Source organism: Carica papaya, chromosome 7, assembly GCF_054855325.1.
Source record: "Carica papaya isolate Zhongbai chromosome 7, ASM5485532v1, whole genome shotgun sequence".
Lineage (NCBI taxonomy): Eukaryota > Viridiplantae > Streptophyta > Magnoliopsida > Brassicales > Caricaceae > Carica > Carica papaya.
The window spans coordinates 26,461,788-26,481,503 of record NC_142315.1 but is presented as its reverse complement, the minus strand read 5'-3'; the positions used below and the strand labels follow the sequence as shown (position 1 = coordinate 26,481,503).

At 34.2% G+C, this 19,716-nt stretch overlaps 4 protein-coding genes across 10 annotated transcripts; 3 read left to right on the top strand and 1 right to left on the bottom strand.

Annotated features, from left to right (window-relative positions):
• Nucleotides 1-2,062: 2,062 nt before the first annotated feature.
• LOC110814136 (VIN3-like protein 2) lies at nt 2,063-7,852 on the top strand. 4 transcript variants are annotated; one of them, XM_088208468.1, is made up of 5 exons: nt 2,063-2,419; nt 2,643-2,728; nt 4,112-4,790; nt 5,767-6,086; nt 6,365-7,852. In XM_088208468.1, the coding sequence occupies exons 2-5, from the start codon at nt 2,710-2,712 to the stop codon at nt 7,570-7,572; spliced, it is 2,226 nt and encodes a 741-aa protein (XP_088064594.1). In that variant the 5' UTR covers nt 2,063-2,419; nt 2,643-2,709; the 3' UTR covers nt 7,573-7,852. The 4 variants fall into 4 exon arrangements, with proteins under 4 accessions (XP_088064594.1, XP_088064595.1, XP_021897195.2 ...); XM_088208469.1 differs by having other exon boundaries at nt 2,064-2,419; nt 2,614-2,728; nt 6,389-7,852; XM_022041503.2 differs by having other exon boundaries at nt 2,064-2,419; nt 2,614-2,728.
• A 112-nt stretch (nt 7,853-7,964) lies between these two features.
• Nucleotides 7,965-9,295, top strand: LOC110814144 (ribulose bisphosphate carboxylase small subunit, chloroplastic-like). Of its 2 annotated transcripts, none has more exons than XM_088208473.1 (3): nt 7,965-8,487; nt 8,593-8,724; nt 8,820-9,075. In XM_088208473.1, the coding sequence occupies exons 1-3, from the start codon at nt 8,338-8,340 to the stop codon at nt 8,934-8,936; spliced, it is 399 nt and encodes a 132-aa protein (XP_088064599.1). In that variant the 5' UTR covers nt 7,965-8,337; the 3' UTR covers nt 8,937-9,075. The 2 variants fall into 2 exon arrangements, with proteins under 2 accessions (XP_088064599.1, XP_021897206.1); XM_022041514.2 differs by having other exon boundaries at nt 7,972-8,487; nt 8,825-9,295.
• A 952-nt stretch (nt 9,296-10,247) lies between these two features.
• LOC110821033 (U4/U6.U5 small nuclear ribonucleoprotein) lies at nt 10,248-13,933 on the bottom strand. 3 transcript variants are annotated; one of them, XR_015813679.1, is made up of 3 exons: nt 13,093-13,933; nt 12,601-12,747; nt 10,248-10,567 (listed from the first exon to the last, which is right to left on the bottom strand). XR_015813679.1 is itself a non-coding variant. In XM_088208471.1 (2 exons), exon 1 carries the CDS (start codon nt 13,770-13,772, stop codon nt 13,098-13,100), a length of 675 nt encoding a protein of 224 aa, XP_088064597.1. In that variant the 5' UTR covers nt 13,773-13,933; the 3' UTR covers nt 10,248-10,567; nt 13,093-13,097. The 3 variants fall into 3 exon arrangements, 1 of the variants encoding a protein (XP_088064597.1); XR_015813680.1 differs by having other exon boundaries at nt 12,631-12,747; XM_088208471.1 differs by lacking the exon at nt 12,601-12,747.
• Nucleotides 13,934-19,233: 5,300 nt separating this feature from the next.
• LOC148253102 (uncharacterized) lies at nt 19,234-19,716 on the top strand. Its single transcript, XM_088208536.1, has one exon. It carries the CDS (start codon nt 19,234-19,236, stop codon nt 19,714-19,716), a length of 483 nt encoding a protein of 160 aa, XP_088064662.1.

The following is a 19,716-nucleotide window of genomic DNA, read 5'->3' as shown; positions in this document are numbered from 1 at the left end:
TGCCACGACCAATATAAGACGGGCACCCTTAGGATCATTTATTAAAAAACATAACATTAATGTATAATTATTTTGATATATATCATTGGAGACAAATTTTTGAACATATGGATCAAATATAAATTTATTAAATTTGTACTGAAATTAATTTTTTAACATAAAATTCAAACTCTTAGCATATACCTCAAATATCATATTCCAATAATAAATAGTTTAATAAATTACTATACAAATTGAATAAATTTAATATATTATTTTCAATTATCATGTGTAAGAATAAGATACAAGACTATATTGTTTATGGTTTAAATAGAATGCAACTAGAAAAATGGTGGGTTTCCTTTTTTTTTTTTTTTGTTTCAACACGGAGTAACATATATAATTATTTTAGTTTATATTCGTAGCTTTTTTATAAGTCAAAATTTTAATACAAGTATATTATGTGGTTTTTCCCCTAGTGGGTATGGTCCTTTGCAAGCGAATAATAATATTCATTTTATATTAATTAGTGTATACGAACTTCCTCATGTTTGTGATTGGGTAAAGCTTACATTGACTAGTCTTTGCATAGTGGACAATAAGGAATCAATGCGTAATAATATTTTGTTTCGAGTAATTATTTGTAATTTCCAATTTAAATATCATAATTTTCATACTAAAATTACACAGACTTTGCAAAAATGTTATAATAAATAATATTTGTAAATAAAATTTGATTAATTCTCAAATTATAATAAATATAAACACTTTATTTATTAAAATATTACAAAAATAAAATTATAAATTTAAATATTATTTAAAAAACTGAGTTTAATATTATGTGTGTCATGAATTGACGGTATATTTAATTAAATATAATTAATAATTTAATTTACTGATGAATTTACAGTAATCGAATTGAATTAAACTTTAACGAGAATATTATTCATTGATGAAATAATATTTAATAATAATTATATTATCTCAGTTGAAATAATTATAATATATTAAAAATTTAATATAATTTTTTTTTGAAATAAAAAATTAATAGAATATACCAACTTGTTTTTCACTTCAACATTTGATTTAATTTAGGGATTAAATGGTTGAATAATTTAATCTCAAATATATGAAAAATTGAACATTGACATTAATAGAGTTTTGTGTTTTTAATATCTCATTCCAAACAAGTCCAAATTAAAAGGAAAAACAAGAAGAAGAAAATTAAAAGGCATGTCCGAGTCAGTTCCAAACTTAATAGTATTTACTTTGAATTCAAACTAATTTGAAATTAAATCACATGTTTATTTAAAAAAAAAAAACTAAATTAATTTAAATTTAAACATTTACCTCGAACGTAGAATTAGTAGTTGACCATGCAACTATTTTAAGCCATATTTGAAATAGAGAAAGAAAAAGTCAAATATAAAAAAGGGGTAAGAAAGTAAAATATATATATTTTTATGTGGGTTGGATAATAATAATATAAATCAAAATAAAATTTTAATATTTGGGTAACTTGTGATATAAAGAGAGTATAAGTTATTAGTTTTCTTAAAAAATAATAAAATAATGATATTTTTTATATACCAATAAAATGTATGTAGCCTAATTTTTTATATTTTAAATTAAAATATTAATATACTTAATAAATAAAAAAAATAAAAAAATCGTCTTGCACAACATAAATTAAAAGAACGCTATAAATATTATCAGTAAAAAATTGTTAGAGATCAAACACTTTGGGCAGGTGAAGATCGTATTTATTTAAAAATGATTAATTTTTGTAATCTAATTAATTATGTTTAACATATTTTTGGAAGGAATAAATACCATAAAATTAGGAAAAAATTAATTATAGGAAATAAAAAATAGAGAAAAAAAGAAAGATAAATGGGGAGAGGTAACGTGAAGCGAGAGGTGAAAAAGAGGATGACATGCAGCCGCTTCTGCCCCACCAACTGTGTCGCCTCATCTTAATAGGGGACCCGAATACTAAGACTATATTTATTATTTTCTCCTCCTCTGCACACAGTCATATATATATATATATATTATTATTCATTATTTATATATATATATTTTCCTTTTCTTCTCCCTCAGTTTCTCTCTCTTATGAGCACTCCTTTCTCTCTCCTCCCCAAAAGAGAGCATAGAACAAGTCCTCCTCGAATCTCCTTTTACTACTGCTTCGGTCCTGAAAGGAGAAGCCCATGAAGAGGACCCATCTGCAACAACTGATATTACGTGTGTAGGAGATAGATATTAGAGATCAGGAGGTAGACGGCGAAGAAGAAGACGAGGAACAAGTGTGTATAGACCAAAGGAGGGAGGGAGGGAGGGAGAGAGGGAGGGAGAGATAGAGAGAGAGAGAGAGAGATTTTTGTAGCTTTCATGGATTCTTTTGTTGTTGTGCCAGAATTTCACGCTTCCTTTATTGGTATTTGTTATTCTCTTACCTTTCGATCCCCCCTTCTCTCTCTCTCTCTCTCTCTCATCATTAACATCATGATCTCTCTCTGTTTTATTTGTTTCCATTTTTTATTTTCCGGGTTTGTTTCTGTTTTTCTTCTTCTTCGTAATATTATTTTTATTTTTAGTCATCTGCTTATTGTCCTCTTTTGTTTCTGGGAGGTGGGTGAGGGTATTTCTCTCTTTTGCAGGCTTTGACGGCTTTTGGTGGTAATGTGGGTCTGCTGAGTGGATTTCCGTCGCTCAACCACTCTCACCATGGATTCATCTTTTCAGGGTAATTCTGATTTTTTCTCTCTCTTTTTTTTTTCCTCTTCTCATTTTTTTTTGTTAATTTTAATATTTACTTTTTCTGGGTTTTTATCTCATGTACCTTGGATGTCTGAGAGATTCTCAAATGTTCATCTGGGTATCTGTTTTTCTCTCTCTCTTCTATTTGTTAAAGCCATCAAAGTTGATTCATTTCAAGGATTTGTAATAATTAATATGTATGATGTTCAAATTTCATCCCTTTTCTCCTTTTCTTTTCATTTTTCAGATTCTGGATTTTGAGTCTAATTCTTAGTTATTTTGTAGGTATTGATAGAAATACACATTGTTATATATTTGACAATAACTTTATGCATTGCTTCTGCATCTTTATGTGGTCTGAGATAAGTGGGTGATTCCAGTTGTGTTTATGCTTTGGTGATCTGGTTATATCTACTGCCTCTTATGTGTTCTCTTTGGATTTTATATTCCTGCATCTGGTGGGTTTGTTGTGGAAGACACAAACTTATGTTGTATGATGGCTTTTGAATTATAGGACAGAGTAGGTTACCCAATCGACCCGTTTGGTAGTCTGTGTGAAATATGGAGCCATTGGCATTTCAAGGTCAAACGATGATCTGCTAGATCCCATAATTGTTGCAGACATGATGAACAGTATTTTTCTTATATCAATGATTGGCTCTATTTGATGTAGTTGGAATGTCTTTGTTAATGCAAGTCAACCATGGGTTATGGAATTATTTTTTAATTTGTTTATATCATCAGGAAAATTATTAGATAATCTAGACTGAGCTCCATAAGTAGTTGGTTGTAAAGATGGCAGCATTTGGTGAGTTTTTCTTTCTCTTTTTGATCTGCATAAATGAAAAGATTTTTTTATCCAAAGAAAAGGATGAAGCAGACATCATGCTACAAACAGAGAGTGATAGGAAAAGGTAAATAAGATACAACCACTGTTGGTTGCTGAGTTTGACCTCTGATTTACATAATTATCCATAGAAATGAAATTGTTCTAGAAAATCAACGGCAATATAGATTTGTTAATTCGACGACTAAGGTCTTTGATAATTGGGGGAATGCTTGTTGGTAAAATTCTTCTGTTAAGAATCTGATTTTCTTTATGGCTTCACCATTGGCTTTTAAAGAATATGGATTTGAACTCTGAAGAATCATCCTTCCTGATTGAAAAGATATGTACATTACTTTTTTATAATTTGGATTTATAAAAGGTTGCAAGACGGATCTTGGTTGGAAGTGATTCTAGAGCTTTTTTTCCATTAGAACATTCATTTTTCGAAGTTTTCAAATTTCTGGAGAGTATTGCGCTTTATGCTTCAAATTCTTCTTGTGAGCCTTTCTATTATTGCCTGTTATTTTTTCTTGTTTGTAGGTCTTGTACTTGATCCTATAAAATGCAGTAAGTTGAGTATGGATGAAAAAAGAGAACTTGTCTATGAATTATCAAAACGATCGCATGGAGCCTGTGAAATGCTACAGTCATGGAGCCGTCAGGAAATTTTGCAGATACTGTGTGCGGAAATGGGCAAAGAAAGGAAGTATACTGGCTTGACAAAATTAAAAATCATTGAAAACCTTTTAAAAATAGTATCTGAAAAAAATTTGGGAGAATATGAAGCAATGACAGTGGTTGAGCAACAAGGTTCCCCTGCAGTTGGTCAAAAAAATTCTAAGAGGCAGAGGAAAACTGATCAACCTTCCCGATTTCCTCCTGCAAGCAATGATGCTTCAGTCAGCAATGTTGGGAATGATTTTAATAACACTGTTTACTGCAAAAACTCAGCTTGTAGGGCTACGTTACGACAAGAAGATGCATTTTGCAAGAGGTGTTCATGCTGCATCTGTAGGCAGTATGATGACAACAAGGATCCCAGCCTTTGGTTAATTTGTAATTCAGAGCCTCCATTCCACGGTGATTCGTGTGGCATGTCATGCCATCTCGAGTGTGCTTTAAAACATGACAATTCTGGTATTGGAAAAGAGAAACAACATGCAGTCCTCGATGGGAGCTTCTTCTGTGTATTCTGCGGGAAAGTGAATGATTTACTTGGGTAATTTCTCCTGAATTCCATAATTGTACTTCTATGTCTCATAATCTGGTTTTTCTGTTATTACAATTATATATAATATATATTAGCATTATGATTGAAAGCTGCTTGAAACTTGTTGCTTCCATGAAGTTGTAGGTCAATGTATTTGGAGATGTTTGAGTGAACTTCAATCTGCTTGGATATTGGTTCTTTGGGTCAAACTGATAACTAGCATAAACTCGATGCTATGTAAGGCTTTTGAAGCTAATAAGTCAGTGGACATAAAAAGTCATGTCTGTTATTTGGGTAATGAGATTACACAGTAAGGATGACAAATGAGGGCAAGGTGAAAGAATATGTATTTCAGATGATTAAATGTTTCTAAATAATTTTCACAGTCATGATACACTTAATCATACCCAACTATTTTGATGGTGATAAATGCACTTAAATCATGCCTGAATATTTTGGTGGTGAAAATACACTTAATGGCTCTGACTTGGTGATGCTTAGTTATACATTCAGAGGAGTAATCGATGAGTGATATTTAGAGTGTATTTAAGAAGACTATTGTTTGGATTTTCAAAAAGCAGAGGATCTACGATGGGAATGGGCAAAAATTTTTTATTCTCCCATTTCTATTATTTTGCTTTTTTGGTCAATGACCTTCCTGACTCCCTCATGACATGGTGAAGATCTTTGACCGTGAGTTCATGCAGTCTGCAATGGTAGCTGTAATGAAGTTGTTGCAGAATTTTCCTGCATTTCCCTATTGCCTTCTGGTTATCTGTTGTGCTTGTAATTCTCAATTGTCATGCATACAAATTTATTGTTTGAAGTTTCTGGTTGTTCTTGATTATTGTGAAGAAATGCATCATTTGGAACTTCGCATAATTTACTGGTCATCCTGTGAGCAATATATTTTCCTTGATTCCTCTGTTGATTTAAGTAGATGATAATATAAACTTTGTGGGATCTGTTTGTTGAATGCATTCAGTTGCTGGAGGAAACAACTAATGGTGGCAAAGGATACCAGGCGGGTGGATATACTATGTTACCGTGTCTCTCTGGGCCAAAAGCTTCTCAATGGTACTGTGAAGTTCCAAAACCTTTCTGAGATTGTGGATGAGGCTGTGAAGAAGCTTGAAGATGAAGTGGGTACATTAACTGGCTTACCAGTAAAGATGGGTAGGGGTATCGTGAACAGGCTTTCTTCGGGACCCGAAGTTCAGAAGCTCTGTTCTTTTGCTGTGGAGTCACTGGACAAAATGCTTTCTGATACTTTCTTAGAGTCATCATACAGTCCTGTTATAGAAGGTAAATTTTATGGCCTAGTGCTTTTTTTCTTCCATAGTTTACTGTCTATTATAATCCCAGAAAAAAGATGATGACGTGGATTGAGGACAATGGGGAGTAATCTTTTCCTAATCGGAGGATCATAAAGTTCAGTCTTTGTTCTATGGTTAATTGAAATTGAATTGGTTCTAATCTATTATTTTGTTCACGAGTAGCCAATTAAACTTGAATATATAAGTAAATCTGCAGGAGATTGTTTTTTAATTGTTGATGTCAAGTATTATCATTCTGTTGGGCAGCTAAAGGTTTCCTGACATCTGCAGATTCAAGTTCAATTTCTCCAACCAAAGTTAGATTTGAAGATGTTCAAGCGACATCCCTCACTGTGATTTTGGGCTCTGAGGAGCTGTCACCTGGAAGTGTTGTTGGCTACACCTTGTGGCATCGCGAGGCTCGTGAGAAGGACTATCCGATAAAATCAACTTGTACCCTCTCTGTACCAAATAGAAGATTTGTTGTCACTGGTCTAACTCCGGGTACAGAGTATCATTTTAAAGTGATTTCCTTCAATGGCATGAAAGAACTCAATACGAGTGAAGTTCAGTGCTCAACAGGAACCAGTGAGGGTAAAGTCGTTCCGGAAAGAAGTCAAAGCCCTGCAACAAACTGCAGCAGTCTTTCAAATCCGTCTTCTGTTGAAGATGAGTCTAACAGCATTATTCCATATAGCGACCAAAATGATGACCGGGCAGACAATTATCTTTCTGTCTGCAAGGAAACTGACAAAACAGTTTCAGCAAATTTAGCTAAAGATGTTAACAACTGTAGTATATGTGGTGAGGGAGGAACTGCAGCCGATGCAGCTTCTGTGTTGGACGAAGAACATGCCATCCCGATGGCTGTCTGTATGCCCAGTCCAGATGTTCTAATGCAGGAGAAGAAGCACTCTGCAGAAGGTCAACTGGCTGAGGAGATGAGCAACGATAACGGGTCTGATACCCCAGCTCAGACTGGTTTAGAATGTGTGCCATATATGGGTAGCTCAGATGCGGGCTTGCCGATTACTCCCTGTAAGATGGATACCCTAAAGGACATCCAGGGCAGGAATGGAAGATTGAAATCTAACAACAAGGATATGCAAAATGGGATTATAAAAGGTGATGAACCTCAGGATGGCAGCACATCGAAGAAGAGAAGTGGGGAAAGGCAAGACAAGGAATGCACAGCAACTGATCTTTCAGATGGGGATTTCGAGCATTACGTTAAGGTCATAAGATGGTTAGAATGTGAAGGACATATTGAGAAGAACTTCCGGCAGAAATTCCTTACATGGTACAGCCTTAGAGCAACACCACAGGAGGTTAGGGTCGTGAAGGTCTTTGTCGACACATTCATAGAAGATCCAGCATCCCTTGCAGAGCAGCTCGTAGATACATTTTCGGAATGCATATCGAGTAAGAGATTGTCCTTTGTTCCTCCTGGATTCTGTATGAAGCTCTGGCATTGACAATGGATACTGGATGCAATGCATTGTTAGAAGGGAATAGTTTTTACCTGCAAGCCTGGATAGGGTTTGTGTAGCATAATTCTTTAGACTTGCTCCAAACTTTCACTGTCATCATCACCATTAAAATTTACAGTAGCTTTTTCAATTTTTACGATGATGTAATCATTTATACTTTTGCAGTATCTGTATTGCCATTCTTATGATGTAAGAAAGGCATTCATTCGGTTCTACCGTACAGTTTATTACTTGATATTTTTACCAAATCAACCTAGTTTTCCAATTGGCTGAACTCAATCCATATTAAACAAAGATAAAAATACATCTGACCATCTATATATATATATATGTATATATATATTCATGTACAAGATAAAATGACACAGGAAAAGTATGGAGATTAGTCATCGTCATGGACTGAATTGAAACGGTTATAGAAGGTGATGTTTTTCATCCTGGTTGCATTGCAGAACCTCCTTAAAATGAGTCTGGCAAGCCACGTGTTCTATTGATCACCCATGGTGATGAAACCAAAGCTTCATAGTTTTAAAAACCTCTCCACCATCTTGTCCCCACCTTCTTCATAACTCCGTTCTTCATCTTCTTCTTCTTCTTCCCATCTTCAACAAACCATACATAATCATCCCACCATCTCCTTTTGTCTTTTTCTCTAAACCACTTCGCCATTTTCAAGACCTTCACACCTATTTTAACCTCACAGCTTACTAAAACCAATAGCTCCCTGTTTGCTTTCTCTCGCTTTCTAAGATGTCTGCGAGTACTGTGTTTACTGCTCCAGTTTCTGGATCGAGCTACGTCAGGTTTCAACCCGTAAGGCAGACTCTGTTTCCGGTTAAAGACTCCATTTCGTGGAGTAGGAAAACTGTGTCTAATGGCTCGAGAACTTACTGCATGAAGGTTATGTGATTTAAAAAATCAAAATCTCATCTCTTTTTATTCCCTGTGATTACATGCAGTACTGATCGTGATACATACATACATGTTTATATATTGATCTGACAGACATGGAAACCGATTAACAACAAGAAGTTCGAGACCTTCTCCTACCTTCCTCCTCTGTCCGACGAGTCAATCGCTAAGGAGATCGACTACATGATAGAAAAGGGTTGGATTCCATGCCTTGAATTCAATGAGGTAATCTTAATGTAGTTTGATCTGTTTGGGGGTTCAAAATTTGACCCGTTAATATTCTTATGATTTCAGAAAAGTTTTTGATTTGGTCTGTTTAGTTCAGGCAGGAAATGTCCACAGAGAGAACAGCCGGATTCCCGGATACTACGACGGGAGATACTGGACGCTGTGGAAACTGCCGATGTTTGGATGCAACGATTCTGGTCAAGTCCTGAACGAAATCCATGAATGCAAAAAGGCTTGCCCGAATGCTTATATTAGGTGTCTGGCTTTCGACAACCGCCGTCAGTGTCAGTGCATGGCTTTTATTATCCAAAAACCCGCCGTCGCCGGCGATCGGAGCAGCTGAAGGCGAGTAACTTGGTTTGGCTTTTATTGTGGGTGGTGTAAACCAGTGGCGCCAATAGTTTTGGGGTTTTTTAATTAAAATAAAATTTGTCAAAATAATAATAATAATATTTGGTTTGTGTTTGGCATGTGATTAGCAGCACATTGTTTTTGGTTTAAGAGCAAATGGTTTTTTGGCAAAGCCACTGTTTTTATTGTGTTTAATAAAATATATGTATTTTTATTATTACAGTTTTTTAAAATTATTTCTCAAGTTTTTTTTTTTTTTTTTTTTTTTTTATAAAAAAAAACATTAATTATTTAACCAAGAAGTTTGCATATTCTTGTTTATAAGTATAAATATGTGTAAATAATATTTTAAAACAATTAAAGCAAATTCACAAGATATTGAATTACAAAAACATAGTTTGCAAAATCTTTATAAAAAAAACTAGAACCTGAAAAGGTAAAATTTTAGAATTATAAGACATCACCTTCAACTTTTTTATTGCTTTCATCTATGTAATGATCTTAGAATTCTTTTAGACCTACTTGCATAGACATACTTTTCCTATATATATATATATATATATATATATATATATACACACACACATAAATAATCATAATATAATTGTAAGATCCATTATATATATATATATATTTTTGTCTCTTTTCTATTTATGAGTTAATTGCTTGGAAATCCCTTGATATAAAAATGTCGAGACAAGATAGGGAGGACAAAAAAAGTTCTTCAACCTCCAATATACCTAAACAATCCCTACCCATATATACACATATACATATATATATATATATGTATATTCAAGGAGAAAAGATTCTGGTTTGTATTGGGAAAATTAAAAAAAAAAATATATCATTATACACCATGATGTCTTTTAAGGCATCATAAAAGAACCCCCCCTTAATTATATTTAGAAATTAATATTCCTCTGTAAAGCATTTTCTATGCAATCTGAAATCTAAAAACATCATAAATTCCACCAATTCTAAATTCCAGGGATAATAATAATTTAGTTCGATAATTGCAACAAATAAATCCTTAACTGTAATCATTAATCATCACATCATATCTTCCAAGAGTTCCTTAAAGGAATCCATGCTCAGAATAATACCAAAAGGTAAAAAATTTTAATGACAATTTGCACATACGGGAAAGTGGAAAACCAGAAGAAAGATACTAAATCAATCCAAGTTTTCTCCTACATATTAAAATTGTGTCAAGATTAAGTCGGTACAATATGATATGACAGAGATTTTCTCTATTCAACACAAATATGTTTCTGCTTGAGGTACTCAAGATACAACCAGGAGAAGAATCACAACGTACAGATGAGAACCGAGATATCAGCACATAGATTGCCTTCATGATAGTTTCGCACTTAAGCTTGAGGTCCCAGCATCCCCACCACACTAGGAAGCAGCAGCCTGACAGATTATTCAAGATCGCTTAACGGGCATCATCAGTTTGCATGTTTGGCATAATGCATAGGGTAAACTGTGAAGTTAAAACAGAGATTGCAATTGCTGTTAGAATACATAGCTATACAATAACCAATACAGTATATATTGTTTTCTTGCTTCTCAAAAAAAAAAATAATTAATACACAATAACATGCATCTGTTTGGAAACATCAGAAGATGCCTTCACTGCTTGAAGGCAATATACCTATGTACACGAAAAATATGTATCTCTTTAAAAACATCATAAGATGTGCTGCGCCTAAGTTGAGGTACTCATATTGGTTTCACTGTTCAAGCACTTGAATCGTACATAAAAATGGATCCCACAACACCCTAAAAGTTACTGTAATTGGCAAAAATATATGTTCCTATTTTAACCATGTCATAAGACTCCTGAATAAAAATCTTAAAGATCCCATAAGGATATAATCGTGCTTTCTTAAAATCCGCCAGGAATAATATAGTTTCAGAACACAAACTGTCCAATTATGCCCTTACCATTAAAGAAGGGAAAAACTTCACATGATTCTATAAATTCGACACCCTGATTGAAAAAAACTCTGGGTTTCACATCCTCATTAAGACTTATTTGGTATGATTAATAGAGTAAGAATTGGAACAATTGCATAAATGAAGCCAATTTGCTCTGGGTATTCGGCATTCTCTTTAACCACCACCCATGGTTTCGATTCAAAACACATAATTCTATGTCAAACATGAAGACATATATCAGGGAACCAAATATTTCCAGTCGTTCTAATTGTAAACCAAAATCTGACTCCAAACCATAGAAGAAAAAACAAGGTCCAGAGTTTCTCATGATCCAGAGTAAAGAAAGAAAGAAAATATGTTCAGGTACAAGTATTAACAAAGTAAGAACGTGACTTCATCGAGTGAAGAACATTCTGTCTAAAGAAAGTTGTATGTAGGAACGGAAAAGCTTTTATTCAACTTGTTGAGAATGCATGATTCATAATGGAAAAACCTTCGCATTGTCAATTTCTTTCACACAACACAAATGTCAAATCCTCAAAAGAAACCCTCAAAACCCTTAAAAAGAACCAATAATGCATAAAAACTACTGATTGGAGCTAAAATTTTGGAACAAGATGAAGGAATACAAGCACTTTTTTGTGCCTTCTTTCAATCTATGCTGCAAAGATAAGGGTACAAGAATCAGAATGAAAGCCAAAATTCACTGCTATTTATGACTGTTTGACCTTATGACTGTAGCTCTTCCTAACCGCCACCAGCATGAATTTGAAACCAAAACTCTTTCTCCATATTGTTCTGAATACTGTTTATGCTCAAAATGTCCTTAATTTAGTTTTTAAATCACCATTAGAACACTGAATAGCACAACCTCCAAATCCACATGCCTCAGCATTCTTATTCTCCAACCCCCCTCCCCCTTCTTTTCTTTTGGAGAGCATTAAGCACCAGCTATAAAGGTTAAAACCCATATCACGATATTACTGTCTGTTGATAAATAACTTTCTAATAATTACTCTAGAAAATTGTACCTCTTTTTATTTCATAAACTCAGTGCTCAAGGATTTTCTACACGAATATAATGGAGTAAATAATTTATTGCATTTGCAATTCTTGAATTCTACATATAACCAAAGAATAGCTAAACTTAAGAAAGTATAAAAGGTTTTCTACATATAACCAAAGAATAGCTAAACTTAAGGAAGTATAAAAGGTTTTGAAAAAAAAAAAAAACTGAGAACTATGAGGCAAATAATGCAACAAATTTAATCAACCAACTAACTTCTTCTGCTTGAAGACAAAAAATAAGAGTACATATTCTTAGGAAATTGTTATTCCCTGCAATATACTCAGGTCAACAGTTTGGCTCCTTTTCATCAGAACTAAGAACAAAATTATGTTGCATTTCAGATAAAGTAATTCTAATCTAGACAAAGCAAAATTACACTTTGAACTCAGCCAGCATCGTATCATACATATCTTTGAACAAACTGAGTTTATTGTGAAGTTTCCTATCCAAAAAAACCCAAGTTACCACATTCCACTATCATGTCAACTTCTAATCTTGTAACTTACCAAAAATAAACATCACTAAGATGAATGCACCTTGAAGTCATTCTGCAATTCAGTTATGATCAGACAGATCACTGTCTCGGCACTACATTGCAATCCGTCAAAACACACAAAGAAACCACCTCCCTCAAAACTAGCAACATGACCAACCTGTATAGAAAAGCAAAACTTGGGATAGACTACATTTTTTAAGAAGATATTCAAACTAATAGTATCACATGCTGGGACAAAACTCAGAATGTCAGAAAGTGATTCCAAAAGAAATAAGGACCGAATAAATGATTCCCGTTCTAAATATCATTAGGAGATAATCGAATAGCTTGTTTTCTGGATAACCATAACAACAACCCAGATTTCAGAGACTAGTAAAATGATTCAATCAAGTTCAAAGTGCCAAACTTCAACTCAATTACAATTAAGAGAGTGATTAAGCTACTAATCACGTAAACCCGGAATAGAACAAGCATAAATTTTCAAGGATAAAAATTTACTAACCTCTTCTACCGATTACGCTCAGCAGGCAGCGGGCGGTTAAAGCCTCCCCTGCGGTTCATATACTGTCTTGGTTGGCGCTTCGTCACTGCCCTAACCCCACTAACGTCGGCACCCGGAACGGGCTTCCCTTTGGTAGAATCGAACCCAACGGGGATCCCCATTTTCTTCATCATCTCAATTTCATCCTCATCCATCAACTCCTCCTCCCCCCCAACACCATTACCATTGCTGGCGTTATTCTCCTTCTTTTGCTGCTGCTCTTTCGCAATCTCGTCCACGAAATCAGAAACCGCCTTCTTCCGGTCCTTATCCTTCTCGTCCTCAGCGGACTCGTGTCGATGCCGCTTGCGCGGTGGCTCCGGAGACGGAGTCCGGTACCGGTGATGACGATAAGAGCGGTCTCTGTCGCGGTCGGGAGAGCGAGAGCGTGAGCGGTAGCGGTCGGGAGAGCGCGTGCGGGAGCGTGTGTAGCGGGACCGGTGGTGGTCAGGAGTGCGGGATCTCTTGCTTCGGGTCCTCTCCCTGTCTCTGTCCCGGTCTCTTTCTCTGTCTCGATCTCGTTCTCGCTCTCGCTCCCGGTCCCAGTCGCGCTCGTCTTTGTCTCGTCGTCTCTCCCTCTCTCGGTCTCGGTCGCGTTCCCTTTCTCGGTCACGGTCCCGGTACCTATCGCGGTCTGTCATAGTGCTGCGGAATGGAGACGGGAAGCCCGAACGGCCAACGGCGGGAGTGGCGCTGGGGTTTGTTGAGGTTCTTCGAGGGGGGAGGGGGAAGCAGGGAAGCACCTCAACTGCGGACTGTAGCCCCTACTCCGGTTCAAATCTAAACCGTTTTCATTGTCTCAATTTTTTAATTTTTAATTTTTAAGTTTTAATTTTTATAACAATTTATATGTGTGTTTAAATTGAAATTTTAAAATAATTTTATTTAATAAATTATGAAGTGAAAATAATTATGTTACAAATAACTTGTTATAAAAATATAAATTTTTTAGTTTTTAAAATACTGTGTCAAGCATAAAGCAAAGTGGTTTCAACTAAAAGGCCTTGGACTTTATGTTGGGGGGTGACCCATTAATCTGGAAACCAAAGAGGCCCAATTACTCCAATGAAATTGAATTCTAAACCCAACTTAAATTTATTATGCTCTCCGACGCTGTAATACATTTACCAAATCTACACTTATTTTAATTATAAAAAAATATATATATACATATATATAAATTCATTGTAAAAATTGATATTTGGATAAGTTTATGTTGAATTAAGACTATATTTTAAATAAAGTCCACTACCCTAAAAATACAAGAAGATGTTAAAAAAAATTTAAGTTAGAAGATTCTATAAATATAATTTAGATGATTTCTAAAATATTGTCTCATTCCAATGTACTTGAATATTCAACAGAATTTTCTTGAATATATATCAGTAAATTTCATATTAAATAATTTTTATATACACTTATTATATTTTATTTATAATTTAATTTTAATTAAAATAATTTTGTTAATAATCTATATATATATATATAAGATTATAATAATTTTGCTAAGTAGCTAAAATAAAAAAGATAGATTATAATATATAATCCTATACACACTTCAAAATATACCCATCGGTATCATCACTCTATAATTCTTCACAAAACAATTAATAAATATAAATTGAATTCACAACTTTTTATATATATATATATATATATATATTTTAATCTATAATTTGGTAAAAATGTGTGGAGTAACAGAGTTGGTAATTATTTAAAATAAAATAAAATAAAAAGATTTGTTGGTGTGAAATAAATATTTTATTTCCTTAAAAGAAGAAACAGTTTGGTATATAAATTGATGCAAATTTTGGGCTTTGCTCTTCTGACAAGCACTGGGCCCTAAAACATTGCTGGTTGCACCTTCCCAAAACTGCAAAGCATGTTCAGACCTTCTCAGCCAATCACATTCCTTCAATTAAATACCAACAACTTGAGTCAAATTATCATTATTTTTAAAAATATTATATTTTATTATAATTAATATGTGTATAATACTTAATTATGAATATATAAATGCACTATAAAATTATTTTTTTTACAAAAAAAAATAAATTATATTATTATAAATAAAATATTTAATTGTAAGTACATGAATAAATTATATATAATAAATTTTAACCAACACAAGAATAGAATTTGTAAGGAAATGGGAAGTAAATACAAATATGTTATCGTTACAAACATTTTTTATTTGGCTTATAATTTTATATAAAAATAAGTTTCAAACAAAAATAAATAAATAATTAATTAATAAACTCATGTCGGTTTTAACATTTCTTATGGTTTTATTAGTTAAAAATTAATATGATTAATCCCACAATTCTCAACACGTTGAATAATGGAATTAGATATATGAAATTTAAGTCTTAGTTTTTTAGATAATGTGATATATATAATATATAAACACACATGTGTATTTTCATGCATATTTTTAGAAATCTATGGCTTAGATATTTGTTTGAATCATTTAAATATCATATGTTGCATTGATTTTATTAGAGGAATGAGAATCAAATTAAAATTAAATGGATTTTAACATGTCTAATATTTTGAGTGATATGTGAATATACGTTTAAATATTAATAATATTTATTATGAAGTAAATAAAAAAATAATCATCAGAATTTTTTAGAGTATGTTTTAAATTATACAATATAATTAATAGCTAAGTTTATGAAAATAATACAAAAATTAATTTGTTAATAACATAACACAACTCATAAATTTTATATAAATTGAAGACTTTGATTTCTTCCAAACACGTCTCCTGATCTCATCCGGTTGATTTAATCAAGCAATTGAAACAGAGCTACAATTAAATTTATTTTCTTAAAATTTATTTTTCAAATATGATAATTTCAATTAACTAATTATGTAAAACATTTGATAATTAATTATAAATATTAGTAATTTTCTGTGTAAAAAATTGTGATTAACTTTCCATTTAATGCAAAAAGAATGTAAATTAATTGTGTATACAAGATTTTTGTATTGAACAAGGGTTATAATTTTAAAAATTAATTATATGATGTAATAACTGAGTCCGAAATTTGACACGAAATTAATTTTAAAATTTAAAAATATTAAAAATTATAATTTTAAAATTAATAAATTTTTATTTAATGTGAAATTAGGGAGAGAAAAATAGGTTAAGGATAAAATTGAAAATAATTTTGAAAAAAAAAGGGTGAAAATTTGGATTCATATGATATTTTTTTTAAAAAAAAATTAGAAACTAAGGATTAAAATATAATTAAAAAAAATTTTACCACGTAAGACCGACCAGTCAGCAGCCCCGACGAACCGGAGCGCGTCGCAGAATAAGGCACGCTGACTCGGTGCCACGCAGGAGGCCACACTGGCGATCCGCGCGCCCCGTGATCGGACGGTCCGGAAGCGTTCCCACGTGCGTGGACGGTCCGGATCTGTTCCCTCATCAGGCGTGATCGAACGGTCACGATTAAACGCGATGAACAGTGTAGATTCATTTTTTCTTTAAACGCGATCGAACGGTTGATATCAAACACAATGAACGACTTAAATCAATGCGAGACGGATATAAATATATTGCATCACACCGAACCCAAACCCTAGTCGCTAGCTTCCCGTCGGATAAGAAGAACCAGTTGTCGGAGAAGGGAGTCAACCGCCGCCCCCCGCTGCGCAGGAGCCACCTCCGATCGCCAAAAAAGATAAAAATTCTCCTATCCATTTGGAATTTGATTTTGAGCACCCCCATGGCCAAATTGGAGCAAAAGGAACAATGGGTGAGCCGAAAACCGTGAGCAAAGCCCGGCGGAGCCACCGCAGGCCAAACCCGAAACCTCCCCCGATGAGCCTCTTTCCATTTTCTGTTTTGTGTAATTTTTCTACCATTATGTTCACCGTTCTATTTTTTATAGGTTGACCGAAGAAAAATACCCAGCTGCGAAAGCGAGCCGGCAGAGCCGTTGCACCGAATAATTCTGCCACTGGTAGGTTTTCATTTTTTAACTTTTTTCGATCAATTGATACCCTCTAACGTGTTTTCTCGTAAGGATGAGTATAAAATCAGGTAAAACCGACCAGACCGAGGCAAACTGCTGTCGCAAGTGGTGGAGCCACCGTGCCAAAATTTTAAAATTGACAGAAAAAGATTTTAACACCGATTTTGGATTTTGGGGGGTATTTTTAGATACGTGAAGCGTGTTTTAATCTCCGCAGAAAAATTCAAGAAACCCAATGACCGCTAGTAGGCGCAGTAGAAAGTTTAGTATTTTGAATACCGATTCAGGTAAAAATCTCTTACCTTATTCCCTGTTATGGAATTGAAGCTTAATAATCGGTAATATGAAATTTTGTGTAATTTGAAAAACTTTGAGAATAATTACAAGTTACCAATGGAGCCGAAAATCGGTTAATTATTTATTTGTTGTCCTGTTTAACTGATTATTAAATTTATAGCTTTAAATACATGATGATATAGTGGAATGGTTAGATGATTCAATTGTGTTTTCTTGATATATATATATATATATATATTGCTTGTCTTGCGTGATTTACAGTTGATTTGTGAAATTAGTAATTAATATGCAAACAGAAAATTGTTTGGTCATGTGAATTAATAAACTGTAGCCTTACTGGATATCCTGAGAGATAGTGGACGGACCAGTTATATAGGGAACCTTATCGTGAACGTTGCTTCATACCAGATGGGATATCGATGAATGATATTTTTTACACTCATACCAGACAGGGTATGGAGACGGCCCGAATCACCCTCATACCGGACAAGGTATTGAAAGATGATATTTTTGGCACTCATACCGAAGGGGGTATGGGGACGGTCGGTTTGTTGACAATGTTGAATATGGGTTCACGCGTAATAGGATATTTATATGGGTACCCAAGGATAGCAGTAGACAAATAAAAAAGAAAAGTTATCATTTTTGCTCACTTAAATATGATGTTAAAATGTTGTTTGAATTATTATCTCTAAATATCAATTTTAAAAATCTCGCAATGGTAAATATATGCAATAAATGATTTTTCTTATGATGAATGAATTTACTTAAATCAATAGCTTCATTTGTTATTTTTATGATTTTTACCAATCTTCAGTTTCTGTATCGGTGAGTAGTGTGATATTCTCTCTGGGGTAGTGTAACTCACCATTTCATTAACTATTTCAGATCAAGAGGACCAAGACCCAGATCCCGATTAACAAGAGAGTTGTGAATAGTTCACTATCTGAACTCCCTTCAAAAGCTAGTGAAGGTCGTTCTAGAATGCTCAATACATTGCATTTTGTTTATTCATTTGATTTTCATTTGTTCATTTAGAATGGACATTCTTGTAACCCTATTGGGCATTCTAAATAATTGTGTAAGGGATGTAAACCTTAAACTCTATTGTTTTGTTTCTGTATTTAATTCATGATTTTATTTTTTTTTTAAGTTCTGTGCTTTTACTGTTGATATCAGAGTCACGTTCCTCGGAACCATTCCTTATACAAAGACCTAAGGCAAAAAAAAAAAAATTATCACTCAACCATTCATTGTGAAATATAAGTGAAGATAGATGAGGAAAGGAAGACCCCCATTAAACCGAGTAGTTCGGGAGGGTTCGTTTCGAGAGGATGTTGACCAACTATTTAAAATGTTGGAGAGGCTCATCGCTGCCTAGTAGGCCCGGGAGAAAAGGAATGAGCTACCTGACCCTCCTTCACTGCCACATTTTGAGCAACCTCTGCAGCAGAAAGAATCCTGAGCCATCATGGTATGACCCTGCTCCTCCACAATACCATCCGGCACCACTACAGTATAGTTTGGTGCCCCAACCGTATCACCTGGCATACCACAGTACAGTTCAGTGTCCCAACTGCATCACTCAACACTACCACAGTACAATCTGGTGCCTCCACCGTATCATCCAGTACTATCACAAAGCCATTTGGTCCTTCCCCAGTGCAATCCAGTCCCTCTTCCATATAACTCAATTCCACCAATGATGGACCTAGGTTACATTGAGAGGTACAAAAGACTAAACTCATCTATTTTTGCATAGGCATCCTCCTTTGAAGAGGCTGAGTACTAGTTAGCTGAGATAGAGAAGACCTTCATGACTCTTGAAGTGGTTCCCGAACAGAGAGTTATACTTGTCATCTACATGCTGGTGGGAGAGGCAGGTCACTGGTGGCAACTCAAACAAGCCACCCTGCCCGTTCTAGTCAATTGGGAACAGTTCCTGATGGCCTTCAATGCAGAGTATCTTTCAGAATATCTTCAACATCTGAAGAAAATGGAGTTTGCACACTTGGTCCAAGGTGATATGATTGTGTCAAAGTACGTCAAAAAGTTCCTAAAGTTGGATCAGTATTTCCCTAAAAGCATGATGGATGAGGGTATAAAGGTAATGAAGTTCGAGTGGGGCCTCCGTCTTGAGATTAGACAGCAGCTATATGTGTTCGAGCTTAGTACTTACTCGGCCGTTCTGGCCAAGGTGCAGTTAATGGAGAGTAACCTTTGCATTTTTTTTTCAGCAGTAGGGAACCTCAGGCCCTTGGTTTCACATTGCAGACCAGCACCCACGGCACCTATTTAG

What these genes read in the sequence shown, in the direction of transcription:
- LOC148253102 (XM_088208536.1), top strand. Translation starts at nt 19,234, where the DNA reads ATGACTCTTGAAGTGGTTCCCGAACAGAGAGTTATACTTGTCATCTAC.
- LOC110814144 (XM_022041514.2), top strand. Translation starts at nt 8,338, where the DNA reads ATGTCTGCGAGTACTGTGTTTACTGCTCCAGTTTCTGGATCGAGCTAC. An exon ending in CGAGAACTTACTGCATGAAG is followed by an intron (nt 8,488 to 8,592) that starts GTTATGTGATTT and finishes TTGATCTGACAG; the next exon opens with ACATGGAAACCGATTAACAA. An exon ending in CATGCCTTGAATTCAATGAG is followed by an intron (nt 8,725 to 8,824) that starts GTAATCTTAATG and finishes TGTTTAGTTCAG; the next exon opens with GCAGGAAATGTCCACAGAGA.
- LOC110814136 (XM_088208468.1), top strand. An exon ending in AAAGTGAATGATTTACTTGG is followed by an intron (nt 4,791 to 5,766) that starts GTAATTTCTCCT and finishes GAATGCATTCAG; the next exon opens with TTGCTGGAGGAAACAACTAA. An exon ending in ATACAGTCCTGTTATAGAAG is followed by an intron (nt 6,087 to 6,364) that starts GTAAATTTTATG and finishes TCTGTTGGGCAG; the next exon opens with CTAAAGGTTTCCTGACATCT.
- LOC110821033 (XM_088208471.1), bottom strand. Translation starts at nt 13,772, where the DNA reads ATGACAGACCGCGATAGGTACCGGGACCGTGACCGAGAAAGGGAACGC.